Source organism: Lycorma delicatula, chromosome 8 (genome assembly GCF_047948215.1).
Source record: "Lycorma delicatula isolate Av1 chromosome 8, ASM4794821v1, whole genome shotgun sequence".
Lineage (NCBI taxonomy): Eukaryota > Metazoa > Arthropoda > Insecta > Hemiptera > Fulgoridae > Lycorma > Lycorma delicatula.
The window spans coordinates 62265590-62287404 of NC_134462.1; the positions used below are offsets into that span (position 1 = coordinate 62265590).

General features: G+C 30.2%; 1 protein-coding gene across 4 annotated transcripts in view; it reads right to left on the reverse strand.

Annotated features, from left to right (window-relative positions):
• Pkn (serine/threonine-protein kinase N) overlaps positions 1-21815 on the reverse strand; it is a 299488-nt gene that overhangs the window by 111522 nt on the left and 166151 nt on the right. For 3 of the 4 annotated variants that reach the window (XM_075372568.1, XM_075372565.1, XM_075372567.1), the window contains exon 3: positions 3024-3136. In XM_075372568.1, coding sequence (XP_075228683.1) covers positions 3024-3136 — 113 coding nt within the window. The remainder of the gene's footprint in view (positions 1-3023; positions 3137-21815) is intronic. The other variant, XM_075372566.1, reaches the window with a different exon arrangement.

Sequence of the window (21815 nt, forward strand, 5' to 3'; positions counted from 1 at the left end):
ATTGTTAATATATCAGTAAATGTATAGTCTTGAACAGACTCAGGCCGACCACTCCTGAGATGTGTGGTTAATTGAAGCCCAACCACCAATACAAAGAACACCAGTATCTACAATCTAAGTCTAGCATTCAAATCTTCTTTCTTTCTTTTTCCTGTTTAGCCTTCCGGTAACTACCGTTCAGATAATACTTAAGAGGAGGATGAGGATGATATGCATGAGTGTAAATGAAGTGTAGTCTTGTACATTCTCAGTTCAACCATTCCTGAGATGTGTGGTTAATTGAAACCCAACCACCAAAGAACACCAGTATCCATGATCTAGTATTCAAATCCGTGTAAAAATAACTGCCTTTACAAGGATTCAAACCTTAGAACTCTCGACTTCAAAAATCAGCTGATTTTGCAATGACAAGTTTAACCACTAGACTAATCTGGTGGGTTGTATTAGTATATTAATATTTACATTAATATATTTAAGCAAACATATAAAAAGTAATTATCATTTATTATTAAATGCTTTCTGAAATCATCCTGAAGCATACTTAACCTAATACAGCCAGCTCTTTATATATGTAAACAATAACATTATAAATGTAAATTACTAGCTCAAATACCATTAAATGGTACATGACAGTAACTATAAAGGAATACTCATACAAATAAATAATTTTTATTTTGGTTAAAATGTTTTCTTGTATCTTCATAAATGTAAGGGTTCCCCCTTTCACTCACTATGACACGTCATTAACAAGTTTTCACTTTCAAGCAAGGTATGATCGATCAGTCCAGTATCATTAAAAGAAAAAAGAAGCAATTATATTAATTTTTTAATACATCTTTTGTTAAACTTCTAAAATCAAAATTTAATGCTGCTGTGAACCCTATATTATATATATATATATATATATTATACATATATACAGGGCATTTCATAATGTTCTTAGGAGTTACAAAAATTCAGTACAAAAAAAGATAATCTAGTAGTAATTCTGCCAAGTATCCTGTCTATTCCAGAAGACTTTCTAACTTTCAAATCCTTAGTGCTCTTTGCTGGAAAACTAGTGGTGGCATCAATGTTTGCGAGTTTACAGGAATGGGACACATATGAATACAAAAATCCCACTAAATCTTACTGAATATAAATGAAATTAAACTACATGAATGAATAAAATCTATAGAATATAGTTTGCTATTAAAGTAGAAGGAACGTAGAATTTACAGTAAACCTAAGTCAAGATTTTGAAAACTGAACTATACTTACTGAACTTTACTTAGAAAATAAAATTACTTCTTTTTATTAATTATGATAGTGATTATTCTCATATTAGTGATTACGGTATAAATTAAGTTTTTTTTTTAAATTACACATATTTGTACAAACAGAAGTTTAAATTTAACTGTAAGATACTAGATATATTAAGTTTGAGAATGCTAGAACAAAGTTGTATGAACAAAAATTAATTATTACAAAAAACATTATTATTACAAGCTGTAAAAAGTTATAGTAAATAAATTAAATTTTAACAACAGTACTAATTGTTGTAGGTATATTTTTATTAGAATAATCAAAGCAATAATTTTAAAGTTGATTAATATACATCAGATCTTTCCTAAGTTATCCAAAAACATCATCAAAATGAAGTTCAATTTATATGTTTTGGGATTTAGAGATAAAATGGTAATTAAGTTAAAATATTAAAATAATTAGCACTACAGCACCAACAATACAGATGTTAATATATAATAGACACAGAAAGTGTGTGTATGTGTGTGTGTGTGTGTGTGTGTGTGTGCGCTTGCGCACATGCTTTTTTAATAATCATTGAAAAACAAACAATCATATTTTTTTGTTCACTTCAGTCAAATACTTTTTTTATGACAATTTATTAGATAGTGTGAAACCAAGTAGATGATCATATTTTAAGATTAAATACACAGGAAAAATAAGGCTTCTACATTAAAATTTAGATCAGATAAAATATGAATAAGTTATATAAATAATAACGTTTATTACACTTTTTATACTTTTACCATTACTTTTATAAATTCATTTAAATCTATAAAAAAAAAAATTAAATAAGCTAAAAATCTAAAAATACAAATATTCTTTTAATTATCGGATAACAATACAGAATGAATATATAACAATCATTTCAACAAACTACAATTAAAAAAAATTCTTGCACCAAGAGGACTGACTTTTTGTTTCCTTTTGAAAAACTATGAATACATTCTAGTCTCAAATTTTACAAAAAGAAACTTTGATTCAAAAAAAAACTGTTACATGTCAAAAACGCACTACAATACAAAAATTTAAAAGAATAAACATAAAAATTTCAGTACTTTGAAAAATACATTATGTTTAATTCAACAACAGATATCACACGTAAATAAACATTAACATTCCAACAAACCACACTTCTATCCTGCCCTTCTCAAATTTTTTCAACTTAAATTGAGCGTAACTCAATAACGACTCAACCAATTTTCTTCAAATGTTCACATGAACAATTTCAGACACTGGTATTCTTTGATGATTGGGTTTCAATTAATCTCACATCTCAGGCTTAGTTGAGTTGAGTCTGTACAAGACTACACTTCATTAACATTTATACATATCATCCTCATTCATCTTCTGAAGTAATATCTTATGATGGTTCCAGAAGCTAACAGAAAAAAGAGAGATATACTACTACAGATATCTAAATTTCAATGAAATTGATTAGATGGTTGTGGAGTTTTTCAAGCCACAAAATGTTATAACCTTTAAAGAAACTACATATAAAATAATATATCAGGAAACCAAAATTTAAGTGAATAGTATTTTCATAATCCTCATACTTCAAAATGTACAGAAAATTCATTTTCACCCCTCTCTACCACGTGATTGAGTAATACCTTACTTTTCTTCAAAAAGTTGGTAAAAACTGAATGAAATGTGTGGGTAAGAAAATTATAGTCTACTTATTTTTTAACAATAAAATGTATATTAAAATAAAATAATTTCTAATAAATACAACTCACCTTAAGTTCAATATTTAGCTGCTTCTCAAGGGACAGTAGACGAAGATCATTAGCAAAACCAGAAGTCTCTTGACTTGCATTTCCAGCACCAGCAATTGGAGATAACACAGCTTCTAGACATAGAGAAGCCCTTTGAAATAGTTACAATAATATAATAATTATATATAATTTACCATTAATAAAACTTTTTTTTTTTTGTTTTTCAATTAACACAAATAGATTTAAACTACAATATTAATTATAGATGAATCTTATCCATAAAATTCCCTGAATCATCATGTTAAAAAGAATAATGGATACAATACATGGGAGAACAAAAATATTCACCTAAAATAATAAGTTAAATGTTTTTGGATACGGTTCCATCAGTAAATGTTTCCAGCTTTATGAGATCTCACAACATCTGAAGTCGTTCTTACTGCAAAATTCCTTTAGGTTTTTTGCATGTATATAGTTAAAGCTTGTAACCACAGTTATATTGGCATTACAATTAATTACAAATAAATCTTTGAGAAATTCTTGTCCTTTACCATGAGAATTCAATGTTCTAGTTTGTGAATACAGGAATTTAATTCATTTCCTTTCTGGGAATACAAATGATTAATCAATCACGACAGTACTCAATATTCATACAGCAGAATGGAGCAACATATTGCTAATTTCTTTGACCTGAATGAATGAAACATTAAACTGATAACAAAATGTAAACTAATAATAGTGTAACCTATATTTTGGTGCAGATGACTGCAAAACATTATAAGAATAAACTTTTTGTGACAAGATATAAAATTAGTTTTAATTAATAAAACTGGGCAGCAAAACACTATATATTCTTGAATAAATTATTACAGAAGGAAGCAAACTTTCATAAAACACAATGTTTTGAGTAATTTATGTACTACTGTACCTCTAAAACTCTAATGCAGTCATTCATCTCTGGTAGAACTGAATATGGTGTCTGCTTTTCATAGAAAATAACTGAATCACACAAAATTATTTTTAAATAACTTTAAACAACTGTTTAAATAGTGTTTTATTTTGACTGATTTTAAAACTTTAAAATGCAGAGATTCATGGACATCATACAAATGATTTTAAAAGTTTAAAATGCAGAGATTCATGGACATCATACAAACTGTCACTTTTGTAACGACCAAAAATAAATTATGTAAAACAGAAATTTATTAGTTTGCTAACATCCAACAAGAAAATATAAAACCTTATAACCTTTAACAAAAAACTCAATGTTCAACAATTTATATTATAATCACAACAATGAAGAACTAGTAAAGTTTTACAATCAAATAAAAAAAAAAAAACGAACTGAAATGTTACACAAATATACCATGACATTAAATGGAAACAAATACCTGGTTGAAAGAAAGTTATTTGCAACTTTTTTTTTTTTTTCACTTAATACATTTAAAATAGAATCAATCATTTGTTTTATTTAATATTTTTCGTATATAACTGTACCATATTAATAATTAAATAATTTAACATAACAGGTGTTTATGACAGTTAGGACTTTATAAACTTCATTTAATATTTTTAACTTCCTTTCCTGTCTGACATTCATAGTAACAAACAAACAAATAATCATGATATTTTCATAAATAAAAGAGATAAGTGGCAGGATGATAGACGTTAGCATGTCTAATTTTTATATTATTACACTTTTTATTAGGTTCACAATGGGAAAAAAAAAATTTTAATTAAAGCTGTACCACTTACTGCACGGCCTATTATATTAAAATTTAAAATGTATCATCAGGCATACACAAGAAAATGCTCATCAATAATTAATTTTTTCCTCTCCAATATTTTTAATATAAAAACTAATTCCTGAAGAAACAATGATGGTGAAACTTGTTCGTACTAGTTATATCAAATAATAAATTTTGATAGTAATAATATTAGCTGCATTTATTAATATTATAATCACTGCAACAATTATTCAATAAAGGCAGGAAAAAGAATTAACCCAACAGGAAAAGGTAACTGTTCTAAGTATATGAACACTAATGTGTTAAAGCCAAACAAATAAAGATGCCATTTCGCACTGATATAGGAACAAGCAATTGAGATGAATCTTAAAAACCTTTCAGAGAAGTAGTGGAAAAGGTAGCCATAACGTACTAAAAATAATTATTTTTGAATCATGGAATATTATACTCAACAGAGGAATAATAAAGTTTAACTGAAGTAATGACAAATACTAAATAAAACAATAAAAGTAATAAACAACTGGAGGAAATTACAGAGGAGAATGTAGGATTTCATGACTGGACTATCTAGCCAGTCCAATTTACATAAGTAGGTAAAAAATATATATAAAAAAGGGTATATGAATATATTTTTTTAAGCAACAATAAAACCATATAAATGCGTAATTAACCTGTAAATGAAAAATCAGTAGAACTTTAGAAATAACAAGTAACTAAATGCTCTATTCACAATTAGAAATATTGAGGAAGAAAAAAATTACACAATAATAAAAACAAAATTAAACACTTTCAAGAAATGTTTCACAAGTAAATGTAATCAATAAAATTTAGTTTAATATTTATTTAATTCATTCCCCCCAGTACTAATCAGGAAAGTAGAGGAGGCAAAGCAGCATCCTTTACCGATCTGCTTACTCAATTACGTGAGTAAGTTTTTCGAGAGAGTGTTGGTTAACAGGTTCAGGTTCAACTAACAGCTGAAAGTAACTGGTACTCTTAGCGACCTCCAGTTTAGTTTATGTAAGACAGGTCAACTATAGAGCCACATCCAGTCATAACAAACGTCGGGGAGGTTAGATAGGGCACTAAGCATACGCGTTTGATTCCGACGGTGATTAAATTGTACGGAGAGCCCGTACAATTGTTAACTGGATGTACATTGCCGTCTCACATCGGGTATGCTGCGAGTACAGGGCCATCTCGGGTGATGCCGCCGGCATAGTGGCCGGACTTGCGCCCCTGAATCTCTTCGATCGGTAGAAGAAAGAGATGCGAAGGCATCGCTTGTCCGCAGGAGGCAGAAGAGATGGGATTAGTCGACGACGGACAGACTAACCTACGAACTCATCCCGGACCTCCAGAAATTGCTGTGCCGAAAACGCAGGGAACTAGAGTACGAGTTGACCCGGTTTCTTACTGGGCCCGGATGTTTCAAGGCAAACTTGAGCGTGCGAATGCGGTTACTGCGGGAAGAACACCACAGAACACACGATGTTCGTATGCGATCGGTTCGTGCAGCATGAAGAAGTGAATTCGTCGTGCTTATCCCAGAGAAAAGTCATCGGGACTACGCTACAGAGCGAACGATAGAGGCACGCGGTGTCCACGATGTTGGTTAAAATCAATAATACACGTTGGCGGAAGATAACCAGGAATGAATAAGTACCTCCGGGTGGGTCGCCCCGCAAGGTCAACGTTACAAAAAAAAAAAGAGGCAGGATCCTGATAAGTTCGAGGCGTGGGCTACCAACTAAGGTACGGATAGAGATAAGACAAATGGGGTGCTGGGATAATACCGTAAGGTGGGTCCGGCATCCCATGATGTAATGGGGGAGGGTTTTAGTAGGTATCACTGCAAAGGAGAGTCCCACATTACTACGGGATACGAGACCATGGTGCCTATAAAAGGTTTTCCCTCCTCCAAAAAAAATAAATATCTTTATATAAATTTTCTTTATGTATTCAGTTCAAATAATGGTGAATACAGATTAAAATCAGTATGTGAAAACGAAAAAATGGTTTATTAACTTTATACATAAGCTGTTAATGTAATTACGTAGTACATAACTTATATCTGATCTATCATAATTTTTTTTTTCAAAATTAACATAATAAATACACTAAATAATACAAATACAATGCATTACTTGGTGAACAATAACAAAAAAAGGCAATTTCTATATACGATTTCTCTCTCTCTCACTCTCTCTCTCTCTCTCTCTCTGCGTGTTACGCGCACGTTTATGTATGTGTAGCTTGGTTTTACCTTATAAGAACCTCAACCCCAAGCTGGGCTTTTAGCACAGTTACTGGAAAGTAATCTCCCTGTAGGAGGGGCCTTGATAGGTCTGTAGGTAAAGATCCGCTCCCACCAAACCACCACACAAATATAAAACGACACGATTAAAAATTTTAACAGACAAATCATTTCTAGACTTTTCCTTAAAATAATACACACGAGAACTCCCATTTAATCTTCGACTAATTAGACGAAACTATAAAAATATAATGACAAATCTTATTCTTTTAAAAATGCATATAAGTATCACCAAAAATCATATTCACAATCTTAACAAGAAGAAAATTACTGAACTAAAAGGTTATCATTTATCGAGTTTAATTATATTTCATCCAATTATAAAATAAAAACTTATTTTATAATGAAAGTTTTATATTATATATGTAAATATACTTAAAATAATAAAAACATTATTTTAATAAAAATACGTTTTGTTTGACTTTTTTAATGGGCCGATAACCAAAATTAGAGGATCTTCAAAAAATAAAAACTAACAAAGAATGCAAAATCTCATATCTAATAACACCAAAAAAACCGTAAAAGAAAGAAAGGAGCAAAGAAACGAAAAGCAGTATTTTAGAAGCAAAGAACGGGAAAAGAATTATTAAGTGGATATACAATCAGACCCACATGGAAAACAATATATTTTTATTTTAATACAATCCATAAATTATTTATCAAGCTAATTGAATTATATAAATTCGCAATTTATAATTATTAATTACATAAATTATTAATTTTACAAGTGCACCATATTAAAAAAAATAATGTGGTTCTAAATGGACATACATCACAAAACAACTTAAGATGTTGTAATAGAAGAATCTAAAAAATCTCGTATATATTTTCGTTAAATTCAATCTTAAGGTAAAAAAAAAAAAAAATCAGATTCGGAAAAAGATAGGAAGCTGACTTTATCCAGACACCTCAGCCTCTAGCGTTTGGTTTTTTTGTGCCAACATAACGTAAAAAAAAGTCCTTTTTCAGTTCAACTGACTTGTTTGTAGTTTGTACAATAAACTTCAGTAAAATAGAGTTATCTTAGATGAATGGCCTAAAGAGTAGGGTGCTTATGTCAGAGTACAAATCTTTGCACCTCACTCTTTTGGCCGTTCATCCACGCATATTAAAAAATTGTCAAAAACATCAAATTTTTTAATTTAAACCTATAACTTTCACATAATCTTACATATCACCATCAAAGCTTGTTGTCAAATCCACTCTGAGATACCGTCCAAAAATTATCTTTTACCTTTTAGTGCGTTTAATTTAAGAGAATGGTGTAATACAATTTTTTTTTACATAATTTTTATTTTCTACTTTTTAGTGTAATATAAGAGTGGTTTTTAAATAAATATTTTTTATTTTACTTATTTTATATTTAAAATCCATTCTTCATCTTATTATGTTTTATCTATCATGCAACTGCCGCTTGACTATGCGCCAGATCCTTGTGGATTGCATGTGTTATGCGGTCTTGCGTCGTAAATTTAAATTGCCCAGGAACATTCATCGAATGCTGGGCAACGATAAAGAAATTTTGGACCGTATATTTTTACTTCTTAGAAGTATTAGTATGTTAGATACTTTTAAACAGTGCTACGAATTTGGTTTGTTATCCGAGAAGGAGACTTTTACACTCCTCTCGAAGTTAATTCATTTTTGTAGACATTTTTTTTATATACAGAAGAGAGAGAGAGAGAGAGAGAGATGTTCTTTTTTAAATATTTATTTTAACTTTTTTACCTGTAATAATATTTTTAATTAATTTTTTGTTATGTTAGCTGTGATAGTAGTTGTATGTTTTCGTGTTTAATATTTTTGTTTAAAATTCTTATTTTGTCTTCGTTTTTTTGTTTTTGTCAGATTTTATATTCTTTTTTATATTTTATATTTGTTTTCCGGGCGATGATAACAGGTAAATAAATCTTTTTCGGGAAAAAAAGAATTATCATGTTTTACAACTTTATATATATAAAATATTTTTACAATACATATAGGGGAAAGTAGTACTGTATAAAACAAAGACCGTTCGTTTAATATAAAATTTTAATAAAGCAAAAAACATAATGAAAAGGAGGTTAATAAAAATTTAGATTAAGTTAAAATGTATTAAATACATTATAGTTAATTAAGATTAATGACTAAATTACAGTATAGACACAAACTCGTACACTATACTGTAGGTAGAGAATAAAAAAAAAACAGCATAAAATATTTTTAACAATACCGCAACGAACAACAGACGAAAGAAAGATGTTTCAGAATGTAATAATGATATATATATATATATATATATCTTTTTTATTACTATTATTATAATTATTTATGTGTAAGCAATGAGTATTATAAATAAGGAAAAGAAGAAAGCACCACTTTCACTCTACTACAAACAACTTGAAAGAGCCGCTGATCGACTCTTTCTCATTCAATTGGCCTGACCTATACTGACCAAACATTTTATAGTAAATAAACGAACGATCACGATGAATTAGCGATTCGTATATATTATTCTGCTTTTAATTCAAATGTAAACGAGTAGTTACTCGATACTTCTTTCAAATAAGAATAATATAAGATCGAAAAATATAACTTTCAATTCCGTAACGATTCAATTAATATTTTGTAAAGCAGATAACAGTAAATAGACTGAATCTGACACATCTATTATCATTATTGCATTCGACCTGTCTTTCTGTCATTTACACGAATACATCTATATAACGAATAAAAGAAAGAAAAAACATTGTAAGTAAAGACGTTAGATAAAAAATCAACCTAATTTTAGTTTACATTAAAATGTATGAATCGCATTAAAGAGAAAAAAGAACCGAATGACATGGAATTCTAAAATATATACAAAATACACGACGTAATTTTTTTTTCAGACAAAAAAAAATGTAGCAATTTTAAATAAGCTACATACTATCATCCATATATGGAGATATATAACACATTATCAACGCAATTTGAACAAATTCTACGCTTAAACGAACAACTGTTTAGTGAAATGAACAAATTATTTAGAAATCGAATATTAACCACCACACGATAAAATGACTGTATTTACTAGATAAATTAAATGTCAGATTTTTCCATCAAGACTAATATTTTACAGCTATTTTTAAGATACTTATTATTACTTTTTTTTTGCCTCTGGGACCATTAGGTATTGTTTCAGAGGATGTGATAAATCTTTTAGCGTATGAAAACACACCACGCCTGACCGGGGTTCGAACCCGGGACCTCCGCATGAAAGGCCAAGACGCTACCACGATATTTATTAGCTGTAAGATAAATTGTATAAAATAATAATTAACGACTTCTCTTTAAATGTCTACTTTTTACAGTCGGTACAAAAAAAAAATTAACTTACGAACAAATAATCTTAAGTCTAAAAAAATATTAATCCGTGGCCGAACGGTAGCGTCTCACCTTTAATCCGGAGATCCTAGATTTTAATCCCGGTCTGGCGTGGCGTGGTCTACGCCACAAAATTCCATTTCAGTATTCCACGCGCAAGCTTCAAGCTTATTTGAAGATATCATCGAGCAAAAAATATCGATTCTGAAGTCTGTTTTTTTTTTTAGATTTACTTTCAATTTAAACTTTTTTTTTTTTTTTAATTTAAAATACGGTAAAAGTTAGAAATAGAGCCGGTAAGGTCGTTTGAATCTTAGTAGCATAGTTACCACGAATGGAAAGCGTAGCGGGAGATAAAAAAAGGCGTTTAGAAGGGTTTAATGATGGCAAACGGCGAGAAAAAAAACCGTACGAAAAAGCCGCAAAATGTTTTCTTTAGACTGCGATATTGTATGGAAAGGAAACATCGGCCGTTAAGAAAAAGGAAGAGAAATATCTAGAAAGCGTTAAATCATAGTCGTGGCGAAACGTAAAGAAAATAATATGGAGTAACAGAGTAAGAAATAATGGGTCGGTAAGGAAGAAAGTAAGGTTAACAAGTATTTCACAAAGGAAGACGCGGATAGGACATATATTGAGAAAAGACAAAGGTTTCCAGGGAAAAGAAATAAACCCACCGGTTTGGTCTAGTGGTGAACGCATCTTCCCAAATCAGCTGATTTGGAAGTCGAGAGTTCCAGCGTTCAAGTTCTAGTAAAGGCAGTTATTTTTACACGGAAAATAACCACACACTGATTTGGTTTCAATTAACCACACATCTCAGGAATGGTCGAACTGAGACTGTACAAGACTACACTTCATTTACACTCATACATACCATCCTCATTCATCCTCTGAAGTATTATCTGAAAGGTAATTACCGGAGGCTAAACAGGAAAAAGAAAGGGAAAAGAGTTAAGATAAAGAAGGGCCCGTAGGACAGACAGTCGAAGTGCCTGCCTTAAGGCGGTTAATAGAATGAATAAAATGTATAAAATAAAATAAAAACTTCGCACGACTGAGAAAACACATAAATGGTATGGCGTTTAGTATGGTGGGAGTGTTCCCCTTCGGGGTCAAGATGTCAAAGTAATGTTCTCTATGTTTTCGATTTTACTGGAATTGTGCATTTTGAACTTTTGTCTGAAGGTGAAACAGTGAACCGTGCGTATTATCAAGGCGTTTTACTACGGCTACGTGAAAAAGATCCTCAAAGAAACCAGAGTTGTGGCGAGACAACTCATGATTCTTGCACCAAGTCAATGCGCCCGCACACTCAGCTTTGTCGATTGGTCAATTTTGTGAAAAAAATCAGATGACTGTCCTCTCTCAGGCTTCCTACCCGCCAGACCTGGTTCATTGCGATTTTTTCTTATTTCCGAAATTAAAATCGGTGATGAAAGGACGCCGTTTTGAGACTATTGATGACATTAAAGCAAATCCGTCACGGACCTTAAACGTAATTTCAAATGAAGCTATCCAGGACTGCTTCGCGAAGTGGGAAAAGTGTATGAATAGGGGAGGGGAGTACCTTGAAGGGGAGAAAGACCAAACAATCTGAAAAATTAATAGTAAAGATTAAAAAAAATAGTTCGGTTATTTTCTGAAGAGACCTCGTATATCACTGAAATCTTTACATTTCGGCGAGAAATTTATGAAATCAAGATTATAAGAATATTAAAAAAATATTAGTCAGTTTTAAACAAAGCAAACGTTTATAATACTTGTAACTCGTAAATACTTGTTTTTATTATTTATTACTTTTAACAAGTTTTATATACTTTTAACTAATTTATACAAGGTAAAAAAATAACTGTTTTATTATCTTCCGATAGAATACAATACTAAAAAAACAGTTTACTTTATTTCAGGGACCGAGACAGTAAAAAACTATCAATAGTTTTACTGATTTTTATATGTCAAAAAACCCCGTTCTGAAGAAGTAAAGATCTCTGGGGAAGTACTCATTAGGAATAAAAGAGAAAAAGTAGTAAGCGGATTTTGAATTAAATATTATTTTTAACCGTTAAACAATAATCATAGCCTTAAAAAAATAATGAAAATTCTTAAAAGGGTGAAAGTAGCCCGTAACACAAAAAATTGTGCAGGGATTTTTTAATTCAAATAAAAAGAAACTATTCAGCATTTGCAATAAAGCGTATACACCAAAAGAAAAGTAGTAATAAAAAATTTAATTATTTTTTTTTTATAGAAAGAATAACCACAATGAACAGTTTAATTAACTGTAGCTGTACTTTACCACAAAGAAATATTACAATAATAAAGAAACCAGCAACTTTAATTTACTTCACTTTTCTTCACCAAATGAACACAACATTCCGCGACAATCGTAATAATTCATTTTTTATACGTAAAGAAAATGATCAATTATTACAAAGAAAACAGTTCCGATTAACTTACGAGTGAATTCAGAAAAGTAAAAATATTAAATTCAGTACCACGTTTTTTAATAATCGATGCTAATTGTTTAAACGGTTTGTAATTTTAAGTTACAAAACATAAATTTTCCACGTAACATAAATAATGAAGTTCAATCTTCTAACGCGTTAAAAAAAACACAACAATTAAATTTTTTCAACTTTTCTCATTTCTACAAAAAGAAATTCCATTTTCCGTTAAAATATCTCATTAGATTACTTACAAATTACATTTTAATCTGGTAAATATAACTTTCTACAGTTTATTGAACGAAAGAAATCATATTTAAAATATAGACGTATAAGAACAGCAATGTATTCAAAAATAAAATAGAAACAAAAAAATTAAGTAATTTCTAATAAAGAAAACTGATACGAAGATTTTATTCGATTACTTTCACTAATATATGAATTTATGGATTTCAAATAAATACTGCGAATACTTTAAAAATATATTCGGTTTTTTTTAGGTAAATTAAAATTATGATAAAAACTTCAAAAGGAGTATTTAAACTATTATAACGCCAAATAAAGACGAGTACGTACAGCGAAAATCTCACTAAATTTTTATGCAAATGTGCTTACGAAAAAAATATCACTTTTATTAGCACTGTAAGAGGAAATTTCCTAGAAACTGCTAAGACAGCAGCAATGTGCCGTTCTAACGACTGACAGTTTGTGTCTATGAATTAACAGTCAACTTCTGAAGGATTAAATAAAATTAGCTGAACGTCAAGGGTAAGGTATGCTACTCCACTACTATTGTTTACTTTTTTGTTTGATATTTACAACACGATGTCAAAAAAAATTATTTGTCTCAAGATGAAATATAAATAGGGAATGTCGATAACGTTGTGCTCTGTGATGTGTTGAGGTATGAGGAATGGCGATACACGTGCGTCGGGTAAAAATGTGAAGGAAAAGATCAAATTCAAATGCACGAATAATAAAAATAAAAGAAATTATCTATCAAATATGCTTTGTTTCATTACCCAACTCTTCTTCTTGTTTGTTGTGCGTATCAAAATGTGTTTTGCGTCGCGTTGTCTCAGGTAGCATCACCACAGATGCACCGTAAGAACGTAATCGGGATATAGGAACACAAAACTTACGGAATATATGCAGATTTCAACGCCTTCCATTAAGTTCAAAACAAAATCGGATAATCAACACGGGTTACGTCTAACGAATCTGATTTTTTAAAAAATGATTTCATATCGGTTTAAAGACATCCTTGATAACATTTCTTATTTCGTATTATTACTTCTTCTTCTTCCTTATTAATCATAGCCAGCGTCCAGTGTAAATCGATTTTTTAAAGAAAATACAAAGAGTGCTTTCTCTAGAGGTCCCACATCTCATTATTTCTTCTAACTTGTCAATCATTTAAAATATTAGCGATCAAATTTTAATAAAATAATATACCAATACATCTAATAGTTATCAGTGTCGAATTATTTCATTAAATAAATTAATTTCATCTGCAATTAAATTCATTATTCACACACAGCATTATCTAAATTCTATATTATCCATATTTAAAAAAAAAAAAAAATTATAAATCATATTAACGATTTACTGTGATTTTTAATAACTGTTCGTCGACAGTTAAATAATATTAGGAAACTTTATCAGACAAATTCTTGCAAGTAAAAACTGTTTAATCTTGAGAAGTTTGATGGCTTCTTTCTTAAAAGATCTTATACCGTTGGATGATCGTCCAGGTTTAATTATCGTGCAAAGAATACAAGCGGATATTATCCACAAGTTCCCCCGGGCCGAGTATACTTAATTGGATGTAAGGATATAAAAAAAAAAGAAAAAAAAGATATTATCCACAATAACGGATCTTAAAAAAGGTGTCCCGAGAAACAAAAAAACTATTTATTAGCCGTGTTGTATTGGTCGACACACTAAACACTGCATTTGACCTAAACAACAATTACGTCGGGTTTATAGACGCGACACCGATGTTAATCGCCTAGCTCTGACAAGTTCGTGTGCTGACGACGTAACTCAACACGATACTAATTATTAATCGCATCAAGTTTTCAAAGATATAAAAACGAATGATTTTGACGGAAACAATATTACAATAGTTATATATAGTACAAAAATCTTACATTACGAAATTACAAAAGGGTGGGCAAGTCGACATCAATCGAAATAGGTCACACAAACCAGATCGGTTTCAAATTAAACAATACGTCGATAATGGTTTTAAATTTCGTTTTTAGTACTGCAGTATAACAGCTGAAAATAATTATGAAACTGAGGACCGTAAAACAAACACCGTCGTACAGAATTAACTCGTACTGTTAGTCCAATCCGAATTTAACATGAAACTAGGCGATTAACTTTTAGCGGCGACAGTGAAGGGCAGTTGAAACGAAAAACCGCACTATTCCAGTGCTAGCGATGACTAGAAGGTTTATCCCGAGAGTCTCAATAGACAGCGAATGGTACCTTCAAACCGCAGGTTGACCTCCTCTTTAACTACATTTCGCTGTCGGCCACGGAAAAAATTAAATATCGCTCACCTACTGGAATTTCAATACCAAAAAATGCGATGATTATAACATCGGCCCACGAGTTCGGTCCGGGCACTTCAATCTTCCTGCCTAGCCTTGACGGGATATAGGACTACTCCTGGCCTCACGAACCGAACCTCATTCGATTTGCGTAACAGACATTATCACGTTTTACCGTGCCACTCACTGGCGGCTAACAGCCGGCGTGGTACCACGATCGACGACTAGTCGAATAGGTTGACCGCGGATTCCTTGAATCCGCGGGTTTACTATGCTCGTGATGTAGTATTAATTTATGGAATTTAAATTTCCGTAATTAAAATACGATAAATAAATGCCGTAAAACTAGAATTATCCAACTTTTATGTTTTTCCTCCGTAAAAAAAGAGGAAAGGAAGTATAGAATAGAAGAATAAGAAGCTACTCAGGTTAGAAGATTAATTAAAAATGATAGAAAAATAAAAATTTTGAAATAATTCTTTCCTATTCTAGATAGCAAAGAAAAAATACTGAATACATTTATAATTTGTCCTTACAAGATGAGAATACCTTTTAATAATCATTAGGATACATCCATATCAAGTAAAAAAATGGTGTAATCGATCGGTGACTCTACAAATCATATGTTTTTTAATGAATAAAAACGTTTAGATCATAAATATGTAAAACAAATTACTAACATAAGATTTTTTGCCGGCATAATTTCAACAAATTCCAAAAAAAAATGTAAATTTTTGTAAATATTTAAAAGAGCTTTCCACTTTTCGTAATGTAGATCGATTCTTTTCTTTTAGTTAACTGTGTAATCTCTGATAACATATTTTTACTTTTTATTCGAAACCTGATTTTTCTTTTAAGTATACCTCAATAACATCAGTAATTGTATTTCTATGAGTTTATTTCATTCTTGTTAAACTTGTTTGCACGAATTGTTAAGTTAAAATATTTTTAACGTAATATCCAACAATAAAAATTCGTTAAGCGATCAATGTTCTTCATTACTTTTTTGACGATAAGCTCTTGTGTAACCGATACATTAGTACTTGTAATATTTTAGTTTCTAATATTTGTTTTTTAAAAAACAAATAACTTGTTTTAACAAATTACATCAGGACTGTAATTAAAATAGTTACGTTTGTTTGTCTATTGCGTATTAATGCAGTAACTATGTCTATTAAATTTTACAAACATCGAAGGAGAGAGTAAAAGCAATGAGTAATTTACCTTTTACAAGAAAATAACGAAAGAAGAAAATAAATGGAAGAAAATGAAAGAAAAATGGATAGGAAAATATAATTTTCTTCCTACCGGAACTTATACAGGTTTTATTGTAAGAAGCTTTAATTTTTTTGTGGTTAATCTATAAAATATTCTCTTTTCAGTTCTTAAGCAATTTTAAATAGGTTTTTTTTTTGTTTGGAGGTAGTATCTTCAATTAACTAACATTAATAAACTCAATTAAATAAAAAAAATGAATAAATAATAAATAAAATCTTAAATATTAACTGATATTAAATAAATCTAATATTAAAAAAAATGTAAAATATAATAATAAAATCGTATATCTGATACAATAAAATTTAGTTTTTCAATAAATTTCGTCTTTTCTTCTTAATGATAAGTTTAGCGTTTTCTCTTAATTGAGATTTATTCATGATAAAATTGTTCGAACTGTTAATTTTTTAACTGTAGTTTCGGAAATATTAAATACCAACCGCTGAACCGGTGCATTTCATTTTATAAATACGTATTAAAAATTACAGAACTCACTCTATCAGTAATAATGATTACTTTGATTTAAATAAACTTTTTAAAATTGAAATTTTATTCTGAAAGAACGCAATATTTTGAAAGCAACAAAATATATTTTTAAAACTTAAGTGTCCATGCGAAATTACAGCCAAAACCGTTGGTAAATAAAATAAATACAGCCAATCAAAAGCTGAAAGTCTTCTTCTAACATAATGTATTATCGATTTATCTTACAAAATTGTAAATATATAATGAAAAAATACAGGACAAATAACGTCACTTTATATTACATTCACTTAGATAAAAATTTAATCGCGTAATAAAACAAGAAAAAATAATTAAAATTATAATTCATTAATAATTTTATAAAGCTAACCTACGGAATAAGTCGACTAAATCGAATCAAGCTACGACGTTTCAAGGATAAAAGAACTGTAGTTAAGATATATCAATTATACTATTATCAATAATTACAATATTCAATTTTCAGAAGCAAAAGTACGTTAATAACAAATCACTCCCGTTAAAAATTGTATACAAAAATAACATTTATAAGAGTGAAAAAATAAATTTCTACTTGAGTGGTAAACTCCATAAAACCACTTATCCATTTTATTTATCAACAAAATCAGTTCGGCCAGAAAGAAGTCGGTGGGAGCTTTAACTCCGGTCAAAGGTCGGTAAGAGCACCGGCAGGGAAACCATACTGAATAGATTCCGTTATTAAATACCAGTTTATGCTAACAGATAATGTAGAATGCGATAGAAACTTTTCTTCGCATGTAATTTATGGGCTCTATTAGTAAATATTTCTTTCACGAGTCCTCTCGTACTCCTCGTCCGGCAACTGGATGGTGGAAGACACACCAGGTTAGAAGGGGTAATGAAAAGCACGGTTCCTAATGCCTAAGACAAGAAACTTTCGGGTTAAGATACGGTAACCCTAATAGGGAGTCGAGCGTAGGACTGACATTCTGACCTCGTAAAAAATTACGGTCGAGAAGCCACCACAATGATCTCCATATGCGGATCGGGAATAGAGAAGATTGCTGTGAACGTGCGAGAAGCAATTGCGAACAAAATTCCTAGAAATCGGTAGATTGTTTTTAGACTTATCAGTCATGTAAAATTAAAGATTATTTATGTCAATAGACGTTTTCGATGTCACGGCCTTGGCCACGTAGCTAGGGTTTGCAAGGAAAAGGAACTTTATTCTTTCTGTAGCAAGGAGGGGCATCTGGCGAAGGATTGTCGGGTTAGGAAGGACAGTGGTCCTCCTTCCTTCATTAACTGCTCTCAAGCCCGGAAGCCGGCGAATTACGATTGCCTTTCCGAGATATAACCCGCGTACAAACGTGCCCGGGAACTTAGCGGCAGAATAACTAAATAGGGGGATTAAATGTTTCCCTGGATTCCAGGTATTCGTTTCGTCGATTTATGCTTTGTGTTTTGTTTGTTAAATTTTCAATTTTATGTTTTACGAATTATGTTATTTTTGGTGCGTTACAAGGTGGGTGTCTTTCCCTCGGGGTCAAGATGTGCACATGCGAAGGCCACGGCCCAAGAAAGAATACTCAATATAAACTAACATTCGGTATAAAATAAGGGCTAAAAATAAGGTAAAATATGAATCCTTCTACCAGGTTATTTGCGGTGACTTTCTGTATACAATAAATATTTAAATAACACGCTCAACCGATCATAACTTAACACATTAAAAATATACTGGAAATATAACAACTGACGTGGTGGTCTTTAAATCGAACCGATCGACGTAAAGTATAAAATTCAATGCGACATAAACGAACCCATCACAAAAACATTCATCGATGTTATTATTCAGGTTAATTCATCGGATGAAAATACCATAAAAAAACATAACGGGATTTTTTCAAAAAATACAATAACATTTAATATTAAATCTTACATATAGATGCGTATGTTTGTGGCGGGTTCTGTCTGTCCGTTTGCAACTGCATCACGCGAGAACCAACCGACCGATTGATTTCAAATTTTAAGGATACATTTGTGTTATTCCAGAGAAGATTTTAAGTTATAGATCGGGAACCTAATCCCCTTGAGGGTTAAAATATTAAATATATATATTAAACAAAATAAAATTAATCCTTTACTTCGTTATATATCTGTCACCATGGCAACAGAAACATAACAAAGCAAAACAAGAGATAAATAAAAAATAAAAAAAGATGACAGCCAAAAAAAAAACATTGCTCTTTAATATAGAATAATTACTAATATAAGATTAGCGTACGGTGTAATAGTACAATATAGTGTTAGAGTATCTTGTATATAGTACAATCTTTTTTTTTTCAATTTTTTTAAGTCTACGACACTCCCAGTAACGTAAACATTCCAACGCGGGATCATTCATATAAATCGGTTCAGCCGTTGAACTGCTACAGTGGAACAAATATACACCCTCAAATACATTTCACACTTTTTTGGGCAGTCGTGTACAAACATTAACTTTACATTACAAACATTAGTCGAATACATTAACTTAATGAATATCTGTAAAATATTTAATATTCTCACAACCATGAGGATAACGCCCCCTGGCTAGACGGTCGGGAGAGCGAAGCGAAATCTGACCGACCGGCTAGTTTTACTGTAAATTATTAAAAATAACTGATAACAATGAAAAAAATATACCTTTTATAAATAATTAATACCTTTTAATATTGAAAAATTATTATCATATTTAAGATTTCAATGTCTCGAAACAATCTTTGAAACTGAATTTCTTATCTGAAATTCTTAACAAAAAAAATCTGATACAGATATACATAAAAATACAAACCTTATGATAAATAGAAGCAATGAAAACCATGAAATAAAATTATAATTAAATACAATCAGCAAACGGGGATTAAAATTAAATGCTACTGTTATATATTTAAGCAATATTCTACGGCAACACGAAAAAGATTTTTATCAATCCTTATTACTAAATATCTAAACTACAAAAGCTATTCGATGAACTGATAAAAAGATCTAAAAAATTAAAATACCTACTCCTAACCGATCTTTTCAGTACTTTTTATTTTATGACGTTTTAATATTCTTTAAACCAGAATTTAAAAAAAAATCCATGTAAAAATTCCGAACGTGTATGGTATGTACACACAAGCGCGCGCGCGCATTTACTTTTGACCAATAATAATGGAATTAAGTATGGAAACTTGTGTCTGAGGGAGGATTAATTCTAGTTTCCCCCACCCGTCCACAAAAGGGGTGGACAAGTGAAAGTTGGCGTATGTAGAAGCGGTTTGACCAAACAAAATTTCATCTCTTTTATCACACGGATCGATCGGAGCAAATTTCTAATTTTACATACGGATTTTTATTTTAAATAATTTTTCCTTCTCAAATTATCAAAAATACTAGCACACATTCAAGAACTGAAAAACTGGTTTTTTTGGTACCCTAATAAGAACAACTTTTTCCTTTTTTGTACTCGAGTAAAGGATTGAATTCCTAAAAAAATTTCTAATTTTTTAAATTTAAAAATAGACCTGGAACATTTTTTTAATAACTTATTAGTCAATAATAATATCAAAATAAAGTAACATCAAAATAAATAATAATGTATTAAAGTAATAAATAATATCATTAAACAGTCGTTTAATGATATTATTAATTACTTTCTGTTCTAATCTCATAATTAGATGATTCCTTTGAAGATCCAAAATTTAAAAAAAATGACAAAACATAACATCACACTTAGATATTTTAATATCGTTAGACATTTCTAATAACGGTAATAACATTTTTGTAATTAATTGGAACATTTGTTATTAATTAAAATTAATAACAAAAATTACGTTAATTAACATAAATAATAATTTTACATTAATTACACCTACAAGATATTTTTTCCGACAAGTTTTATTAAATTAAACATAAAAAAAAATAATTACCAGTTAAGTGAAAGTACTACGCCGTTTTCTTCAATCAGAAATATTTGAAAAAGAGTAACTGATCTTTTTATTTAATAAACAACCAATTTATTAATAAAACAAAAATTAATTAAAAATGAGAAATTTCCTTTTTTCATGTAACTGTTTAAAGATTATAAATAAATCCATGAAGTAAAATCGTGTTGAAAAAATACACACGACCAAGTCGAAAAATAATGTGTCTGGAAGACCTCGGATAATCGGAATTTGTTCTTCCGAATTTTTATTTTATTAACGTAGAATTACGGTTCTATTATTCTTCTACAGAGAAAAGAATATGTATACTCTACATAATAAATCAGCCTACATGCATTTACAACCTACACAAGATGTTTCGTTCATTCTGAACTATATTTCCATGATTAAAAACTAACATCATTTTTAATCACTCATATGGGATGAGTGTGGGGGATAACAAAGAGTGATAATGTAGAGAGGTCTGATGGAGAGAAAAAAACGGAAATGACGTTGCTAAATTTTCTCAGTAAATGGCTAGAGAGTTATGACTCCGGAACCCCTTTCATTTCTCCACTTTTTTGAGATCACGATTCCAAACTTTCAAAGTCCCATATACAACTATATATAAATGCGAAGGTTTGTGTTTATTTGCAACAGCATCACGCGAGAATCGACCGACCAATTAGTTTCAAATTTTCAGGAAAC